The 20,506-nt window shown below is 34.6% G+C and overlaps 1 protein-coding gene across 2 annotated transcripts in view; it reads left to right on the top strand.

The window, feature by feature from the left end:
* LOC126734038 (follistatin) overlaps positions 1 to 20,506 on the top strand; it is a 47,943-nt gene that overhangs the window by 10,569 nt on the left and 16,868 nt on the right. For both annotated transcript variants that reach the window (XM_050437556.1, XM_050437557.1), the window contains exon 2: positions 4,672 to 4,845. In XM_050437556.1, the coding sequence (XP_050293513.1) occupies positions 4,776 to 4,845 (70 nt within the window). In that variant the 5' untranslated portion in view covers positions 4,672 to 4,775. The remainder of the gene's footprint in view (positions 1 to 4,671; positions 4,846 to 20,506) is intronic.

The raw sequence follows: 20,506 nt of genomic DNA, 5'->3' as shown, positions 1-20,506 counted from the left end.
GCCCTACTCAGAATGAAGCTTTAGGGGTTAAATTGTAAATTGAGTGACAACTGACAGTTGGTTTACTACACAAGTGTCATCTATCAGTTTTTTCTTTAGCTTTTAAGGGCTTGAAATTGCGTTAAATTGCACGAGCGGGATAATAAATATAAAAAATAAATTTAAAAAAAAATTACGTTATACTGTAATGACTCTCCCACGTAAACGAACGGTTCATCCCAATTACTTTACGTAACTGTGTTTGACATCGTCCGGACATAAACCCAATCTTCGAATGCTATTTTTAAACAATTACAATTTCTACATTCCTACAAAATAATATGTTTATACGAAAGCCGGATTTTGTTTAGGAGATCCGCCTAATGGCCCAGGTTTAAGTATCCTCGAGTGCATACATCGAACAATTCAATTATAGACCAGTCTGGAAAAGTTTTGTTTATTTGAACTGGTCACCGTATAGAAATAGAATTAGTTTTTGCCATTTACATGACTGTCGAGCACATATTGTACATTATTACATTAAAAAACCCACATGGTGACAACCCTGGGCTGTCACCACCTTCTTCTTCTTCTTACTTATCTGGCTACTCAGGTCCGAGCTGCTAACGCTATTTATTCTAGATGGCCATTTCCTTAAAATGACAGCTATCAATTGTTCTAATAAAAACTGTAAAGGACGCACACCATTTAACCCGTCACAAAGTTAATTACTAGTTACTTAAAAGCCGATTATTACGTCACAGGTTGTTTTATTACCGACTGTAATTTAAAACACAAATGTCAGGTTGCAACAAAGTAACTGCCGGGCTCGCATGCGGCAATTATATCTGCTCCTTTACTATAAAGTTGCAAATTATTATTAATGTTTGAATGTATAATATAATAAATAAAACATCAGGTTAGAAGCGAAAAGCGAAAAAAAAACCCGAGGACGACTTCATTTATTTGTATACAAGTCTTAATTAGAATGCCCATTTGAAATATTAGTGCAGCAAATGGCTTTAATGTACATTAATTTGTTTTATTTATTTTTTTAAGATATGTTCTTAAGATGAGCGCATAAAATTTACTTAATAAAAAGGATATTATGCGGATTTAATATGTATACTGTCACTGTCAGTTGACGAGTGGCGTCACACTGGTGCCCAAGAGAAAAACAAGATGGCGTCTTCATGCTTCAAATAAACCCCCTACTTAAATTAAAGGTTTTTATTACGCTTAAGAAAGGAAAATAGTGCCTCGGCGGGAACTATTATTTTTGTTAATAAAATAGCCGCGCAGTTTGTAATATGCGCCAATCAACTCCATTCATTAAACGATAAAAGATTGTTTGTTCTCTTTGAACTGACCTCACCTAATACGACATGCGTTAGAGAAACGCGCGGGATCTCTTGATAATATTTCGGTCCTTCGAGCCTGATATGTAACATCGCGATTAAGCAGAACGGTTAAAATACGTATATATATATATATTGCTTATGGGATTTCCTCTTAAATCTTCGCGTTACGGTTACGACCTTGTTTACCAAACCAAAATCAGATAATAAAAATACTTCGCAGGCAACATTCCTTAGCCGTTGTATATCAATCCGATGAATAATAGTAGAAATGTGTATTTTTAAGATGTTTTTCTGTGAAATGAATGGAATAAATACTATTTTTATTTGGCAGTGTTAAAGGGATTGTTACGTCACCGAGATGGCGGATGTGTAGTCTATAGCATCCATGCCATAAAAGGGGTTGTTTGTATGCAGCCTGTTGAACCCCGGGGTTGTCAAATGTGCAAAAATTCGTTAATGAGGTCAACAACCATAACACTCGTTTATTAAGACATCAAATTTATTATATGATGGTCGTTTGGCGCCGGGTCCAAAATGTCACGGGCCCGGTAATTATCGAGATTTCTAAGTATTTTTAACGGTTTTCGCTCGTGACACATTAAGACTCCTCGAGGATCACCAACAGGCGCCATCTATACAATCTCTTTGAACAATAATTATAAAAGTTGGGCAGTTTGTCCATAAATATATATCCAAATAGGGACTAAAAAAAAAAAAATTATTTCAGGCTTCTAATTAAATACTTTATAGTATAGGCTTTTAATTCCGAGTAGATAAAATTACCACTTAAAAGGATGGGTGCATTTTGTCCCCCTCAGAATAACTGTTTTTTTTTGTTAACGGGATTGGTGCAGTTGATCCATAAGGCCGGCCTTATAGTATAGAGCGAGCCGAACCAATTTTATTGGCTTATTGTGCTTGGGACTCTTAATTCGAAATTGTTTTTTGGGAGATCAACGTTCCCGTCGACATTTTCCAAATTCAAAAATCTATTTTTAATAAAAAAAATATATAAATATATTTTGTTGATTATGTATTAGAGAGAGAGGCGTTTGCATGTCGACTGGAAAAACAGTTTATAATAGAGTTTCGCGATTGGTGCAGTTTTTTGATGCGGTTTGAGGTTAGTTTCAAGTTTTTTTTTCATAGAATTTAAATATGTTATGGTGTTTCATTTCAATTAGCCAAGATCTACTTCCAACATTGTAAATTTTTAACGGAATCCCGCTGTATATTTTACATTGAATATATACGTCATATATGTATTATAGACCACGAACTAAATAAATATACCTGGACTGCCAATCCATTGAAAAATAAATGACCATTATTAGGTGGCCGCCATTTTGTGTGATTGTGTCTTTTCGATGTTGGTCACTCTGACAAATTTCAGTGGTGCCAGTTATAAGGAAACAAAACAATTAAAGTTTTTTGAGAGTTTATGTTTGCAAAAACGAAATAGAAAGTTGCATTTCATTAAGAATTTATGATAGTTGCAGTAGTTCTGATATTTTTCTGGTACTTGTTTCAATTAACTTAGGATAGATGCATGCACTTTAAAATATGTGTTTTATTTAAATTTTTGAAATTAAATCAAAGGTTATTGAAACCTTATATTTTGGTTTTTATTATACCCATTTTAACAACTCTAATCTCTGGCACATAATTTGTTTTAAGTTAGAATATAGCTTAAAAACAATGTCCATGAAAATGATCAGAACGACATAAAATGATGTAACTAAAAAGTATGTACATACTTTATTACGAACTTAATAAATATAACTGGACTGCCAATCCATTGAGAAATAAATGACCACTATTAGGTGGCCGCCATTTTGCGTGGTTGTGTCTTTTCGATGTTGGTCACTCTGGCAAATTTCAGTGGTGCCAATTGTAGGGAAAAAAAGCAGTTAAAGTTTTTGGTAGGTTATGTTTACAACAACGAAATAGAAAGTTGCATTTAGTTAAGAATTTACGATAGTTGCTGTTGCATTATTCAATTAATTTGGGATAGATGCCATGCACTTTAAAATATGTGTTTTATTGTTCTCATAACTTTGAATCGTTCGAATCCAAGAATCCTAATGCCATGAAAGTGACAGTCTTCAATTTTTGAAATTAAAAACAAAGAGGTTATTGAAATCCTATGATTTGGTCTTTATTGCCCATCAAAAAATTCTAGTCTCTAAAAAAATGGCTATTAAATGTCATCTGATGACATTTGACAAGTGATATTTCAATTATTTCAAGAAATAGGCTCCATGATTATATTTAAAGAAGTTCATTTATGAATCAAAGAGGTCCGATCAATGAATTTTATACCACCATTGTATGGTCCTCCGAGAAGTCCATCGTTCGATTACTATTACTAAGATAAGAAATTTAAATAATAACTAATTAAAGAAATATAATTTTATTTCATTTGTCACTTCTGAGCAGAACTGTCACTTGTCATTTAAATTCAAGGAGCTTATTGTCAAAGTGTGATCTGTGACAGTGACCATGATAATAAAAAACGTGATTAAACGTAATGTTCCAAGCATTCTTGAAAAATATAATAACTATTTTAACCTATAGTCATTTAATCACTTACTAGATTCAAATACTCCCAAAAAGAAAAGGGTAAGAAGTTGACACAAAATGTCACTTCTTATTTAGTGTTTACAGTGTTGCCAATTTTGTTTTTTCTTACTCCCTTGGCTGACTCAACAACATTCCGTCCAAATTTGGTGTATTTTTATGGGGAATATAAGCCCACGACGATATACGATTAACATACGCAAATGTAAAGAAACGTTAATAAAAGTGCAATTTAATATGCATCGCGAGAAAATTACCGCGAAGAATAAGCAGATACTATTATCAGGGGTCCGGTATGTGGGACGCACGGTTAACCGGGGTCCGGAATAAAATTATATACACCGATAATGCACGTGCCATTTCTGTCAGACTTAATGTTGTTAACTGCCACGATAAAACCGTCTCCGGGGCCAGCGAAAAAAATGCCAACTTGGGCCAATACCGATTTTGTGTTTTTTTCTTTCTTTTTTAATGCATTTTTATGGGGCGAGGTGGTAAGTATACCTTTTAACAGGTTATATACCCAAACAGACTGACCTCAGATAACACTTAAGATATTAAAATTATCGTTTTTGCAAAACCCACACTAAATTTAATAGGGCAAGCTGAATCATTCGCCCAAAAGATGGCGCCGTTTGATAAACCGTACTGTCAACTGTCAATAATATGTCACTGCTGAGTCGGAGGAGTGATACTATGACGTCACATACGCCATGTTGTTTATGATTGTGAAATGTAATTTTTTTTTCAGAAATGCCGTTAATCCATTACCAGCGCCCCAAGGCATGTGACGTCCAGGGTTAAGGGTGGGGCGCAGGCCCGTTGGAAATTTACATTAAAAGTTTCCTCACCGCAATGAATGCTGTTCTCCCGATAATTTGGCTCGTTGTGTTTTATCTGGGTTTATTTGTTAGTTTTTCCTCAGGTAAGTCATTTACGAGAAAATGTAGGTGATAATAATTGTACAAAACGGTTGGGAGTTCAGTACAATAAGTGCGATTGTTTTTGTAACAACCCTGAAAATATACGAGCGTAACGAGAAGAAGAGTGGAATAACCTCAAAAGGCCGTCGAGACTGCATAGAGCGGGTCAGACACGGAGTTATATAAGAATAAGAAGAAGCAATGCATGGTGGATTATTATGGTGGTCGCTCTGTGGTTTAATGCAATAATAAAAGGGTTTGTTGACTTTTCGAAATTATTGAAGTCAATCTTTCCGGATTTGTTCTCCTTTATCTTACACATTATTATTGACATATCTCCCACTTTTTCTAGCACGTTATCTTGTCACATTTTGGATTGTTCATATTTACGAGCGTCAAGTTGGTTTAAACCACCGTAAATGGGTACTGGGTACTTGAGTGCCATATTGTCCATACTAAATATAAGACAAAAAGGCGTAAAATGGTACTTCAGCCGGGCATTATTTGAATAGTAAACACTCCAAACGATTTCTGTGTATTAGCCACCTGTGCCATTGGTAAAAATGATTCTTTTTACAGTAAAAATGCCATAACATTTAATTATTTAGGATAAAAGTTGTTGAGTGAATTTAGTAAAGTCCAGTTCAGAGATCTATTAGAATCTTTGATGTGTCTCAGATGCCGCACTAACTAGTCCGTGCGTCTAAGTCGTATTTATTGTCGCATGATAACTTAATAAAACTAAACCGAAAAATCCCCAATAATAAAGTTTTAAATACAAATAAATTTTAAGGCCGGACCTGTGCAACTTTTCACGCTTGAGTGACTGTGATTGAGGTCAGACGTCTAACAAAATAGTACGTGGGCGCATGTAGTCAAATTTTAGGAATCAAATGTATAAATTCTTTAAAAAATGCTTAAAACATTTATTTATTTAATGGAATAATTAAATATCGCTTAGAATATTACTTTATGACTCTTTCCACATGAAATTTTGCGATTTAAACATGCATGTCATGTGACAATTCAAGCAACTCCGGCACACGGACTATTCACGGCACATCAAAGATTCTAATAGATCTTTGAACTGAACTATAACACTTAATAGCATTATGTGGGAGACAAGGAAAGCAGTATTCAGTTACAGATATAACAAACATTTTGTACAACCCTTTTTTCTGTTACGTCTGTCTTCTTCTGACTGATCACAAAGTAAAATATTGGTGTTCCCATCTCTGTCTAACACATAATCTTCAGTCATAGCAAAAAAAAACGCGGTAAAGAAGCATTCAAATATCAATGTGCAATTACAAATGCCAGATAGAGATTAATTGATTAACATTTTAATTTGCTAGAGAAAGACAGTGACCTGTAAGATATACCCGACATACTTGATATTTCATTTTGATTTCATTTATAAAAAAGGTTATAAAGTTTCATAAACATTCATAAAGTGGTATATGTCAGTATTTTTAATTTTTGAGTTATACCATTAATTATGTTTCTACTGGTCTAATATATTCAGTCGAAAACTGGTATAAGTTAAAATTTTAACTTAGCTAAGATAAGAGCTTCCTACCGTTATTCCTCTCAACATAATGGATTCGTTCGCTGGAATAGTGGTAAAAGTCAAGGCACCACGCTGTTCCGATGTCGCGCCAGGTCCTATTAAACTCGCTTTTTCTTGTTTAGTCAGGTTTTTTTAGTGTTATGGTACGTAGTGTGTAGATCAGTTACTGTAGCTAAGAAAAAATATTTGATAGAGCTTCTTCAGTGGATTCCCCCGATTCAGCATCAGTTTTTCCTGGACTTACTGACAAAAGAAGATGCTGTTGACAGTGGTCCATTATCCGATTCATGATGAAGATTAATTTGTTTAATAACTTGTTCTTACTCTCCTTACTGTAAGTTTAGTATGTAAGATAAGTAGTAGTAATGTTTTGCTCTTCAAGCTCTATATTTTTTGAACACTTTTATCAGTAATAGATATCATAGTAAACATACTACAGCTATTATTTTTCTTTGGTTTAACAGTTTTGTGAAATGTGGTTAACTTTTACGAGGAAAAGTGATATAACTCTCCAAGTTATACCACTTTTCCGCTATGTTTTTGAAAAAAACTAACTGGAAGAATGACATTGGGCGGCAAAACAACTGCCTACAATTATGATGACTCGGCTATGAACCAGGCAAAAAAAACTATGGGAGACAATCCAACCCAACCCAACCCAACCCTTTTTTTTTTTTTTGAGAGGTTTAGGAAATCTGTACGCAGACCCCCCATTGGTGTTCGGTCGCCTGGGGGAGTGTGGAGATAGGGTGGCCAATCACGGCGTAGCCCCGACCCACTAAAACCCTTTCCTCTGTTCATCCCTGATCCATCTGGAGCCGCGCAAGCATTACTTCAGATGGGGGAGAGTTTTATCTAGCCTTCTTCCGTTTCTCTCTCTTCAGTATTCTTTTGGTGTAATATTTCATACAACATGTTACTTATTTGGTCCCATTTTTCTTCTCTTTCTAGCATTTCGGTGATAATATTTTCTGCAGTAAGTCTTTTCCTGAGATTGTTGTACACTGCCTCTCTCTCTTCTCTCCATCTGGGACAGTAGAAAACCGTGTGTTCGGCTGTATCTTTTTCGCCACAGTATAGGCATTCGTCATCATCTGTTTTTCCTATCATTCTCGTAAAAACCCTGAAGCTTCCATGGTCGGTTAGAAATTGCGTCATATAAAAATTTACCTCTCCATGCTTTCGGTTTATCCATGGTTCTATCAGGGGTATTAGTCTTTTGGTCCATCTGCATGCGTCAGTATCGTTGTCATTCCATTTGTCTTGCCATTTTTGAAGTGTTTGTTCTCTAGCTTCTCTCTTCTTCTGTTTTCTTTCATTCTTATTGGTGTTATATAAGGCGTTTTTTTCTTCCACCAGAAGCTCTATAGAATGTTGGTCTGCTATTATTAGTAAGGCTTCTGTTGGAGCAGTTCGATAGGCACTGCAAATCCGTACCGCGCCTTGCCTCTGTACTCTTCTAAGGATTTCTCTATTTTTTTTATATTTTATGGCATCGCTGAGGGTATCAGCTGCGTACAGCATTATAGAGTTAGCAACGCTAGCTAGGACTTTTCGGTTGCTGGGTCGAGGGCCTCCTATATTTGGCATGAGTTTGCTTAAGGCCATGGACGTTTGACTTGCCCTGGAAGCTATCTTTTCGATATGTGTTCCAAAACTCAGTTTCCGATCTATCCATACTCCAAGGTATTTGACCGCATGTTTTGATACTATTTTTGCGTTGCAAATGTTTAATGAGGCGTCGATTTTTCGCTTCTTCTTTGTCACTATTACAAGTTCTGTTTTCTCTGTTGCAAGCTCTAATTTGTTTTTTCTTAGCCATTCATTAGTGGCTGTGAGCGCTACGTCTATTTTTGCTTGGATTTCCTCTAGGTGTCGTCCTGTGATTATACCGCAGCGACATCGTCAGCATAACCCACTAAAGTGACTCCTTCTGGAACGGGTAGTTCGAGTAGACCATCATATATTATGTTCCAAAGGGTGGGTCCCAGAACGGATCCCTGAGGGACACCGCAAGTCATCTCTATTTCCCTCGTCTGTTCTTCCGCTTCAAGAAATTGTTTTGTTAGTGAAATAGCTCTTGATTAGTTGGATTAGGTAGGGTGACAGCTTTCGACTTCTGAGTTCATTCACGACTTTGTCCCACGGTGCCGACCCAAAAGCATTTTTGATGTCAAGCGTTATTAGTGCTCCGATTTTTCGATGTCTATAGCTCTTTTTTTGGATTGCTAGTTTGAGTATCTCTATAACTGTTTTTATTGCATCTGATGTAGATCTCTCTGTTCTGAATCCGTATTGGCGCTCTGAAAGGGTTTCTTGTAGGTTTAGGTCTGTACAGATTCTATTAAGAATCAAGTGCTCCAGTAGTTTTCCAAAGGTGTTTAGAAGGCAAATAGGTCTGTACTTTGTTTGGTCCGCAGGGTTTTATGTAACTCTCCAAGTTATACCACTTTTCCGCTATGTTTTTGAAAAAAAACTTACTGGAAGAATGACATTGGGCGGCAAAAATGTAATTAATGGGCGCAATCAGTAAAAATGTTTACCATATGAAATTTTAGTACAGGGTTATTATAAATATGTACAAAAAAGTAAAGAATATGTTACTGTGATTTTTTAATTCATCCAGATGCAAAATATCAATTTTCTAAATTTCTACTTTAAGGGAGTTAGACCACTTTTCCGCTGAACGGCTCATATATAAATATATTACTAAAGAAATACGTCAATCTTTACAACGTTTGGATTCCAGTTCTTTCTCAAAGTTCTTTAAATGAATAATTTAAGTAGTCAAAGAATACACTACATATACGTCGACTTATATTTTTTGAGTAATAAAATTACTCTAATAATGGCCTATTAAAATTTTCACGAATATAATTTTTGACCTTCCGATTGAACACTTGATGTGTTATATGCTTAATATCAAAGGGGATTAAGTTATAAAATTTTGCTCCTAAATAATCTATAAAATGAAGGTTAATTTACTTATAATTCTGTGGCAAAATAAGATTGTTATGCATATTACTCCTGGTACCTTATAGGAATGCGTGATTTGCTTTTTTGAAAATATACTTTTTCTATATAAAGATGATTTATATCGCTAATATTAGAGTTGTATAGTAACTCAGTTAAGTAAAGTCTATTTTTCTTACAAATTACTTTAAGAATGTAATTCTGGACAACTTTTAACGGTTGAAGATTAGACTTGTAAGTACCACCCCATACTTTTATGCAATAAAAGAGGAGAGGCTTCACTAAAGATTTATAAACAAGTAAACACAATTTACTGCCCATTATTTCTCGAAGAACGTAAAATTTTTGAATTAGGTTTCGGACTTTACCACAAAGATAATAGATACGATCATTCCATTTTAAGTATTATAATTCCAAGATATTTGGTTTTGTTTGTTCTGTGATTACTTCCTTTCTTGTAGTGTTGAGAATGATGCTAGTAAATGTGATCTGCTCTTATTACATAAGGCAAAAGCTATATAATTTGTTTTTTCCCATATTAATCGTGAGTTTCTGGGTACATAACCAATCTCTTACCTGCCCAAAGCCCACACGCAAGGTATTTTTTACTTTTTCCCATGTATTGCCTCTAAATATTAAGGTCATGTCATCTGCAAAGCTAACTATTTAGCTAGATATTCTTAATTTAAGCAAAGAGTTTATATATATGACAAACATAATTGGTTCCAATGCTATACCTTGTGGCACACCTATGTTTATTATCTCTGGATCGCTGAGGGTATCATTTAGTTTGAGGTATTGTTCTCTCTCTTCAAAGTAAGTTTTTTGCTAGACCTCTAACCCCATAGTGCTCTAACGTATCTAAAAGGATCGGTATATCCTTACGCATTTTTATGGGCATGATCTCTCTTGACGCATTATATCTTAACGAAATAAAAGTTACTGTTATTTTTGCCAAACTGGTGAACGAAATCTGGCAATTAATTTATTCCCGGGACCCAAATACCTGGAAAATGTCTAATTTTAAAACCATTTATTTTCCCGAATCATATTTACGCGGCGTTCAGGACTTCCGCTGAAAATAGTGCGTGACATAATTTAATTTGTTCGATATTTTGTGTCATCGCCTCCTCCGTTTTTAATGCGGATCAAAGTGCCGCCGTCACCCACATTTTACGGGTTTTTTTTTTAATAAAGAATTATTGATTCCTTTAGTAATATTAAGCAATAATTATATTTTTGGTTTAACGTTTTTGTTACTAGTAGTCTTTTGATGTCAATGATATGAATAACATTCGAAGTAGTGACCATAATTGTTGTGTCAATGCAGTAGTCGTGATCTGAAGAAGCCTACTAGGTTTAAGGAGTCAGAAAAATACGAAAAAACGATGGAGGCAACCAGGTGTTGTGGTGAAATAGCCTAAGTATGTAAGATGCCTAAAAAGTGTAATCCTTTTTTAGTAGTAATTAAAGTATTTTAAGCGGCGTCTTATGTGTTTAATTAAGACGCCAGTTTTCCAATAAATCTCTACATCTTTTCCACTGAATCTGAGTATGTAGCTCTTGTTACCGCTGAGCAGAAGCTTGTCAATTAATAAAAATAATATGCGATTTTTCTTTTATTTTAAATCAATCATTAAGGATAACCGGTCAGCTATTATCAAATAATTATAAAAATCATTGGCGAATAAAACACTTAGACATTAAACACTACAACTGCAAAATTCAAATCTAAATGACCCATTAGATCCCACGGTACCTTTTAGTCAAAAAAATAAAAAAAATACACGTCATTGTCATAATATCTATATTCTTAACAAAACGATATATAAAACCTATATTCTAATTCTAAAGATAACTTAGATATAGATATGTACTCAAATGAGTACAATAGTAACTTGGCAGACAAAACAACTTTTTTATTTTACAAAAGAAAACTTATTTTAATGAGAGTGATACGTTATAAAACAGGTTCGTTCCAAACAAAGTGTTGCTTAAAATTTTATGCAAGCCCATCTAGCTCTTTGATGACACACAGTGTACCTTAACTGCTTTTCCAGTTTGCGTGGGAAGTGACCACCTTCGTGTTGTCTAATCGTTTGAAGAACTTGAGCAGCAGGTCTCTGTTTCACAAACCGTGATTTGCCAAAGCAATTCAAGTAATGCAACACAATTTGTCTTTGGAATCCAAGCAAATCCATTTTCTCTGCTGAGGCTAATTAATGTAATCTCCATGAATTTACAACTGACATATTCACCATAAATGGGTAAACAGGCACCACCCCACCTTTTTACCGCGAATATTGATTCGGTAATTGCTGACTGCTTGGTCGTGTAGCTCGACGCCTCCCATATGTTGGTTGTAAGTTTGAAATAAAAATGGCTGAGGAACATCAATTTTTTCTTTTGCAGTAGTTGACCAACGTTTGACTCTTGACAAAGATTCAAATTTGCCATAACTTGTTGCTAAAGTTACAACGCTATTATCCTTCCACCTTACAAATAAAACATGAGAATCACTATCATACCTATATTCATAAGAACCACGTTCCTTTTTCTGAAATAGTTTGTGGTTCGTCAGTGGACATTTTTTGGTCCTATTTTCCCTAACAGTGCCTCTAAGTGTTTTTGGAAGGTCAAAACTAGTAAAGTAGTTGTCAAAGAACACAGTATGGTCCGAAGGAACTGCAATGTTTTCTAAGAGGTCTAATACTACCGTTGATCCTAAGGGTAATTTTGAAGCTTAAGCGGGATTTGACGATTTGGCACCGCAATACGTATCAAAGGAATAACAATATCCTGTGGAGGTGGTCAACCAAAAAGGGGTAGGCTTGCCTTTTATAAATTGTTTTGAGGGATGGTGCCCAAAATATTTCACCATAGCTTCATCTATTGAGAGCTCCTCGTGAAAGATGCCCCATTGCAAAAAATTTCGATTTAGAAGATCTACCAAAGGGCGCAATTTTGCTAGTTTGTCATTCCCGTCCAAATTATTATTATTGGCCAAATGAATATATCTTGAAAACGATTTCTAGACATGGAATTTGCTATAAAGGGCACGCCAACGTCTTCATCAAGGCTCCAATAGAGACGCTCACGGGAAAGCTTGTGATATCCAGTAAATAACAAAATTGCAAGGAACAATTTTATGTCGGCTCTAGAAACGAAAAAGCCATGATTATTTTTTTGAGAGGAATATAAGTTTGTTTCATGTACAATATGGTTTACAATCTTGTCATCACATATTTCTTCAATTGGAGTACAATCCTGTAAGTCGCTTTTGACTATTTCTAACCGATCAGCGGCCTCAGGCGTTGATAGTAAAGATATATCAATAATATTTTCAGTCCATCTGGGTTCACTGGATTTTTCTTTTTTTCGCAACGATTGACCAGCATCTTCTAGTTTGATAGCTGCAGAGCCTTTTAGTAGATTTTGGCGCAAAACAGATAACGGCATATCCATTTCTTCATCACTAGTATCTTCATTCTCATCCACATAGTGTACCTCAATTTGACCTGGGATATCCCTAGGAAACTGGCTTACTTCATTCTCTTCAATCAAATCATCATCTATATCCTCTTCGTCAGTCTGACTGTCAGGATCAGGTGGTTTTATAATGATATCAGCTGGAACGTTCTTATTTGTGGAACAGATATCTTCTAGGGTAGCTCCAAGCCTTTGATACCTTTTACCATAAAAATTTTAGGTGGGAATTGGCACATAGGCGTCGTCATCAAAATCCATTTTTTGTTATCAGTTCTTTATAAAAATTAGGACCCAAAACATAGACACTGAGTGCCCACTGTACTCAAATAAGTACAGTAAGGTTCGGGGGGGCCATTTTGTGACAACAGAATTGTAATATTACTGGCTTACAAAAACAAATGCGTTTTATGATCCCCTAAGACCATTATAATCAACAATGAAACCTAGTGATTTATCAAATGGTAACAAAAAACAATAACTTACGTTGGGCAGTCACAGGATTTTAACACTAGTTGGACACTGACTGTCGAAATCAACAACAACAAAATTCTGCATCGCGATAACCACATTTTTAAACGTCTACATGAAATTATACTTGTTTACAGATCCCTATTTCAAAATTCAAAAATAGATGTCAGCACTAGGTCTTTTTGTTCACTGTTTCATATGAGTAGAATGGGAACGAATGGGTTAATTTAAAGGTTGTATTATTTCGTGGGGAGATATTTGTAGTTACAAAAATGTTTTTTACAGTTTTTTAAAAGTATTTTAGTAATTCAACCTTTAAATCGTATCTAAAGTGTTTTCCATAAGCCCTAAATATCACACTGCGCAGTACTTCAAATTTGTACCTCTAAGGATAACAGCGTCGGAATATTTTGTGATCTTGACGGTTGTGACAGTCACTATTGTCATTTCAGTGCATTAATTGCCTGTCCAAGCGTTAGTATGGTAAGGACCAACGGTTACTGTCAAAAATGTCAAATGACGTCACGGTTAAGGCTATCGCTAGATGTTTCAATATTGCGGTTGATCGGTTATTTGTTTACATGCATATTCTGTGGCGCTGTATTGTGTATATGGATTTATTCTTAAAAGTACATTATTCTTTTAGATTGAGTTTGAAAAAAACCCACTTGTGGTTTTACAGTTCTTAAAAAATATTGGACCTAATACATTTTTGTATATTTTGGCTAATATATATAATATTATAGTAGTTTTTGTTTGTTTATACGAATCCGTTTTCGAATTTTTTTATTTGTCAGCTGTCAACAGCTAAAACTTTCCTCCTAAGCAGGGTTACTTTTGGTCTTAACCACCCCTCGCTTGGACAGGCTATAAAAGTGAGGTTAAGCGGTTACAAGTACAATTCTGTCACCCACGTATCGACGCGAAGCCTAATAGATGGCGCTGCCTTAAAATCGTTTTTTTTTACCGTAAAAGACGATGATTTCACTCAATTTGTTGCCATCCTTGTGGAATCATCAGTTTGCTCTTGCAGAACGTAGAAATGGAATAAACAGAACGTAAAATGAGTTATATATATATGTAAAAGAAGCAGACAGGAAGAATTGAATAAATCACGGTGATCATTAGTTGGTGGCGACAGACGGCAGACAAACTGCCGCCCGTCGGTTGTACAGGATCAACCGGATAAGCAGCGATCCGCTTAAATCGTTTAATTGTACTAATGTTTGTACATTTTGAATGAACGTGCAGATGAACAAGAAACAAACAACAAGTTTCATTTCTAACAATAACAGTTTTAATTGTCAAAGAAGCTGTCAATTGTTTGGATTTCTGGGACCCGAATAAACCCTACTGTCTATAAATTAAATATTGACGTCCGCGGCGGTTTTTTTTTTTTTTTAATTATGCCATTCATCGCCTTGATAAATCACCATTAGCATTTTCGCTGTTTCGCAGGTCATCCATCATTTTACTATTATAATAAATTATTAATTATTGGCAAGAGCGGCCTTGCCGAATATACAACAATTTAAAATGTAATCATCGCTCAAGAATCTTAAACTGTCTAGACGAGCAACATTTTCTAATGTGGGCAGTACCGCCGTCGTACCTGTTAATGCGACTGTGCATTATTTAATAAATTATTTTATTATTATTACTAATTAATTAATAAACCCATACATTTTTTGCGCGTGTGTTTTTTTTTTACGCAATAAGATGTCTAAAATACGAGCGGGATTCTAAATCTCCTGGTTCTTAAGTACTGTTAACATATTATAATTTCTTTTTTTTTTCGAACCCGGCTTCCGTCTGGTCTCCGTAACGTTCTACGCATTATAATTACCGCCATTTCTCGTAAGAACTGTTAAATAGAGACTGCTAATGACTGTTGTAATTATGAAGATATTAAAAGCAATTTTCCTTTATGTCCTGGAATATTAATTCAACAGTAATCATGTGATCGAAACAACGTATAAAAAAACCGCAAATAAAACGAGCTTTAATATGCGTTACGTGAGGACGCTCTTTAATAGACTTTGACAGCTGACGCGAATATTAACAACAGTGTTAGGCTGGGGAAATATCTTGGGGGTTAACCTTGGGGGTTTAAAGGCAAAAGTGAATGACAGATAAATTTCCTTCAATGGCAGCTATAAAACGTCAGTTTAGCCTTTGACAGTTAAGTTAAACAAATAAGCAGTGTTGCCAACCCGGTGTATTGTTCACCAAAAACGGAGAGGTTTAGTGTTCCAAGGACAATTCTAAGATGAATATGAGAAGTATCTCTTAGTTGGTGTAAATTTGATTTTATTTGGAGAAAATCTAGTTAAATTAAATATTTGCCTCTTTCTCCTGAACTAAGAGAGCGATCAATTATCAAGCAAGGTTCATTTAATAAATATTTGTTTTTATTAAGTCGTTTTGTATCAATTTATCTTTGTTTCTTTACTAAAAACAAACTTTGTTTTAATTAGGCAATCCAAAATCCGTTGAGCACCTATGTAGAGCAGATCCATCTCCTTAATATCGAACAAAACCAAAAAATAACGACCACATCTGTAGAAATCAAATTTCAGAGTAATATTTGGTGTTACTGAGAGCTGGCTGTCTGGTGATGTTCTTGATTATGTAGTTTATATTAAAGGATATCAATTGTTAGCTTTGTTTTGGTTCCGATTTTGGGATGATTCTAGAACTGCGCAGAACTCGTTGCGCCGTAAAGTAAAATCCGAAATCGCTCCCGTTTCAATTCTGCATGGTATGGAACCCAAACGCTTGACGCGCTGACAGTAAACAGCTGATTCTGAGTGTTTATTTACTAAACACAACTTGTTTTGAAATTTTGAATATTGCTTATTGCTTTGGTTTTAGACCTTTATATTTTTTTGAAACATTAGGACTGGAATAAAAATTTCAATAGATTAAAAAAAAATCAATAGATAATTCTTAGGTTAAGTGAAATCTATCTACAAGAAAAACAATAAACATTAACAAGCATAAAAAATAACTTATTTACTTCTTCTTCTTTTTCTTCTCAAATTTGGTGAAGTCGAGTAAAATTGTAAGGATATATTTTTTGCGCATGTGCGAAATGCCTGATTCTGAATTGATCCCTATTCTCGAGCAGGGATTTTTGGACGATTCTAGGACAATTCTGAACCGGTCCAAAAAAAAACCAAAACACCAAACTTTCAATTCGGAATCAATTCTAATTGAACCAAAACGCATAAAACAATCTGCGCATGTGCAAAACAATTCTAGGACGATTCTAACAGGAACCAAAACAAAGCTGTTGAGACTTGATAGACAGACACGGGGAGGCGGAGTAGCTCTTTATATTAAAAATGGGCCTTCATTTTTCGGTCTGTAAAAGCGAGAGTCTAGGATATATTGAACACCTATGGATTAGCCTGCCTATTAATGACCCCTCTTATCTTGGGTGTAATTTATAGGCCTCCTAATACTAATTGTAATGAATTTTTATCCTGCTTTGAAGACGCTTTGTTGCACTTTTACACAACTTATAATAAACTATTGTGCCTGGGTGATTTTAATATTAATTTTTTAAATGAATACTCTACTAATACTGTGGCCTTTAATAACATCTTGGAAACACTTAATCTTACTCAGTATATCTCTAGAATTAGTGTTGAGGTGAAAGATATTAGTATTTCTGATCATTATCTTACAACATGTACATTGCTTGATCAGGATCTGATTACAACAGACAGTATTAATGTAACTTTTAGAAATTTCAAAAGGATTAATATGAATCAATTTCAGCAGGACCTGGAAGCAATTGAGTGGAATGCTATTTATATTTTGGATACAGTGGATGAAAAAGTTAATTTTATTTCCACTAAATTAACGACCTTAATTAATAAACATGCACCTCTTAAAATAATAAAACAAGTTGGTTCTAAACCATACTGTCCGTGGTTTACTGATAATCTAAAATTACTAAAGACTAAGAAATGATGCACTAAATCGATTTCGCCTTACACGTTTGCCTCAACATTGGGAATATTACAAACAGCTTCGTAATACTTAAGTTGTGACTCTAGACAAAAGTGGGCTGAATTAAAAAAAATTAATGTTGTGAATAGAAAAATAAATTCACTTCCGACTCATTTAAAAAAACCTAAAACGAGATCAATTCACATTTTGTTAGCACAACAAATTCAAACTTTGCTCCTAACAAAGACCTTTTAGAATTTTAAAAGAATAATAAAAAAGTCAATCAGGAATTCTGTTTCACTGAGGTAACAGAGGATACAATTTCCAATTTGTGCTTGGGATGAAATTTAAGGCTTCTGGAAGCGATGATATTAACAGTACTATTTTAATATTGTGCTGCCCCTTTATCATTCCTTATATTAAACATTTAATTAATTATTGTTTACGATTATCAACATTTCCGAGTGCTTGGAAGTCGGCCATTGCTATTCCTTTTTTAAAAGTAAATCAGCCCAATGACTATGGACAGCTAAGATCTATTTCTATCCTACCAGCTATGTCCAAAATTTTAGAGAAAGTTATGGCAATGCAAATTTCTGTCTTTATTTCAAGTAATAATATTTTGCCAGAAAAGCAGTCAGGATTTCGACGTGGACATAGTTGTACAACTGCGTTGGCTGAGATTACAGACCGTATTAATGGGGAATTGGATAACAGCAAAGCTAGCGTTCTGGTACTTCTAGACTATTCACGAGCTTTTGACTTATTAAATCATGATGTTTTGTTGAGTATTTTGGTTTATATTGGTTTTCAGTTTAATGCCCAATCTATGATTCAATCTTTTCTAAGTAACAAGACGCAGAGGGTATTAGTTGATGGGAAGTACTCTGAGGTAATGACTTTACGCTCAGGTGTCCCACAGGGAAGTGTCTTGGGCCCCCTTCTTTTTACAATTTACACGTCTAATTTTATTAACTCTATTCGCCATTGTGATTATCATTTATATGCCGACGGAACTCAAATTTTATACTCTTTTAAGTCAGAAAATGCGACAGAGGCTAACCTTAGAATAAATATGGATCTTCGGGCGCTTTGTGAGGTGTCCGAGGGTCACATGCTGAGGTTGAAGCCCTTGAAATCGGTGGCTTTATTATTTTGTAATGATAAACTACGTGAAAATATCTTGAGTCAGTTGGATCTAAGTATCGGAAACGCTAATATTTCTTTTAAAAATTCCACTAAAAAGCTGGGTTTAATTTGTGACACTAAACTTAAATTTACCGAACACATAACAGCTTGTTTTAAAAAATCTTACTGCGGCCTTAAATCTCTTTTTCCTCATAGGCATTACTTAGAAAAGAAAACCAAAATTGAACTATGTGACGCTCTCGTACTATCACACTTTAACTTCGCGGATAGTGTTTATGGTCCTTTTCTGGATACAAGACAGGCCTGGAGAGTGCAGAAGGTTCAAAACTCATGCATAGGTTTTATATGTGGCATAAGACGTGGACAACACGTATCACGTAAGCTTAAAGAACTTGGCTGGTTGTCAATGTTCAATAGGCGTGTACTACACTCGGCTTGTCTGTTTTATAACATCATTAAATTTCAGTGTCCTATCTATCTCAGTAGGAAAATTGTTTACAGAACTGATGTTCATAATATAAATATACGTAGAAAGTACTTTTTAAAAGAGGATTCTCTTATAACATAGCGTCAACCGTAAATAAATTCCAAGTTACTCATTTTAACACATTTTTATCCTGTTTCAAAAGAAGGATCAGACAGCGGCTTCTCAGTGAATGAGTTTTTATGGGCGTTTCAGAGAAAATAAGATATTATATACATACAATTTTCTTTTATTTTTTTCTGACCAGAGCTTAATAGTTTTCCCATGTACTATCTCTGTACCGCTTAACAAAATGGACCGAGTCATCTAACTTCATTAATGTATTGGGTTTTATTAGGCTTAGGTTAGGTAACTAAATGTAAGTACGGCTTAAAATTTTTCTACGGCTTTAACAGCCTCTCCTTTTGGAGAGAAGCTGACTATCAAGGCCATTTGTTTCATTTATATATTTGTTTTGTATTTGCAAAATTGTTATAATTAATTGGAACAATAAAATAAATCATTATTATTATGATTTATTTATTATAAATAGAATTCCAAAGCTGATCCAGAGGAAGTTATTAAATTATGTCGCAGTTGTTATTTTATGAATTGCTTTACGATTATTTTGATCTCCTTATTAGTCATGTAGGTGCAAAACAATTTTAAAGTCGCACCTTAATAGACATTGACAGCTGACGCAAATGTTGCCAACAGTGTTAGGCTGGGGAAATATCAGTCACTTGTCAAACATTTCTGGAAGCTTTTTATGAAAGGTGTGATTCAGTAAATTTAACTTAGTTGAAAAGTTTAAAGGCCAAAGTGAATGTCAGATAAATTTGATTATATGGCAGCTATTAAACGTCACTTTAGCCTTTGACAGTTAAGTTAAACAAATAAGCAGTGTTGCCAATCCGGTTTATTTTTCACCAAGGGGTTTAGTGTTCCAAGGAGAATTTTAAGATGAATTGGAGAGTTTAAGTGACTCTAAGCTGGTGTATATTTGATCTTAACTGGAAAATATCTAATGAGATTAAATATTTGCCTCTCTCTTTATCTGAACAAAGTGAGAGCGATCAATATATCAAAAAAGATTCAATATAAAAAAACTGTATAAAAAATCCGTTGATAAAACGTGCGTCCTTAATCTGCGTTATATGAGGACACACCTTAATAGCTGACACGAATATTACCAACAGTATTAGTCTGGGAAACTATCACTCATTTGTCACCAAATTCTGGTGCCTTTTTATGAAGGGTATGATTCAGTAAATTTAACTTAGTTGAAAAGTGAATGACAGATAAATTTCATTATATGACAGCTATGAAACGTTTGTTTAACCTTTGACAGTTGATTAAAGAAAAAAGCAGTGTTTCCGACTCGGTATATTTTTCTTTACAAGTCTTTAATTTATTCAATTAGTCAATTTATACAAGTCTGCTTTGTTTTTTACAAAATTATCTTGTAGGAACAGTTTCTTCGAATCCGATCTACAATAATGGGAAGGCAACTTCGGTAGTTGCTCTAACCAGGCCTCCAAAAATTTTTTTCTCTCACTTATCTTAGGAACTCTGTTTTCATTCCGCTTTG

This window comes from Anthonomus grandis, chromosome 3 (assembly GCF_022605725.1).
Source record: "Anthonomus grandis grandis chromosome 3, icAntGran1.3, whole genome shotgun sequence".
Lineage (NCBI taxonomy): Eukaryota > Metazoa > Arthropoda > Insecta > Coleoptera > Curculionidae > Anthonomus > Anthonomus grandis.
Note: the sequence above shows the minus strand (reverse complement) of the source record. Positions and strands in the feature narration are given on the sequence as shown.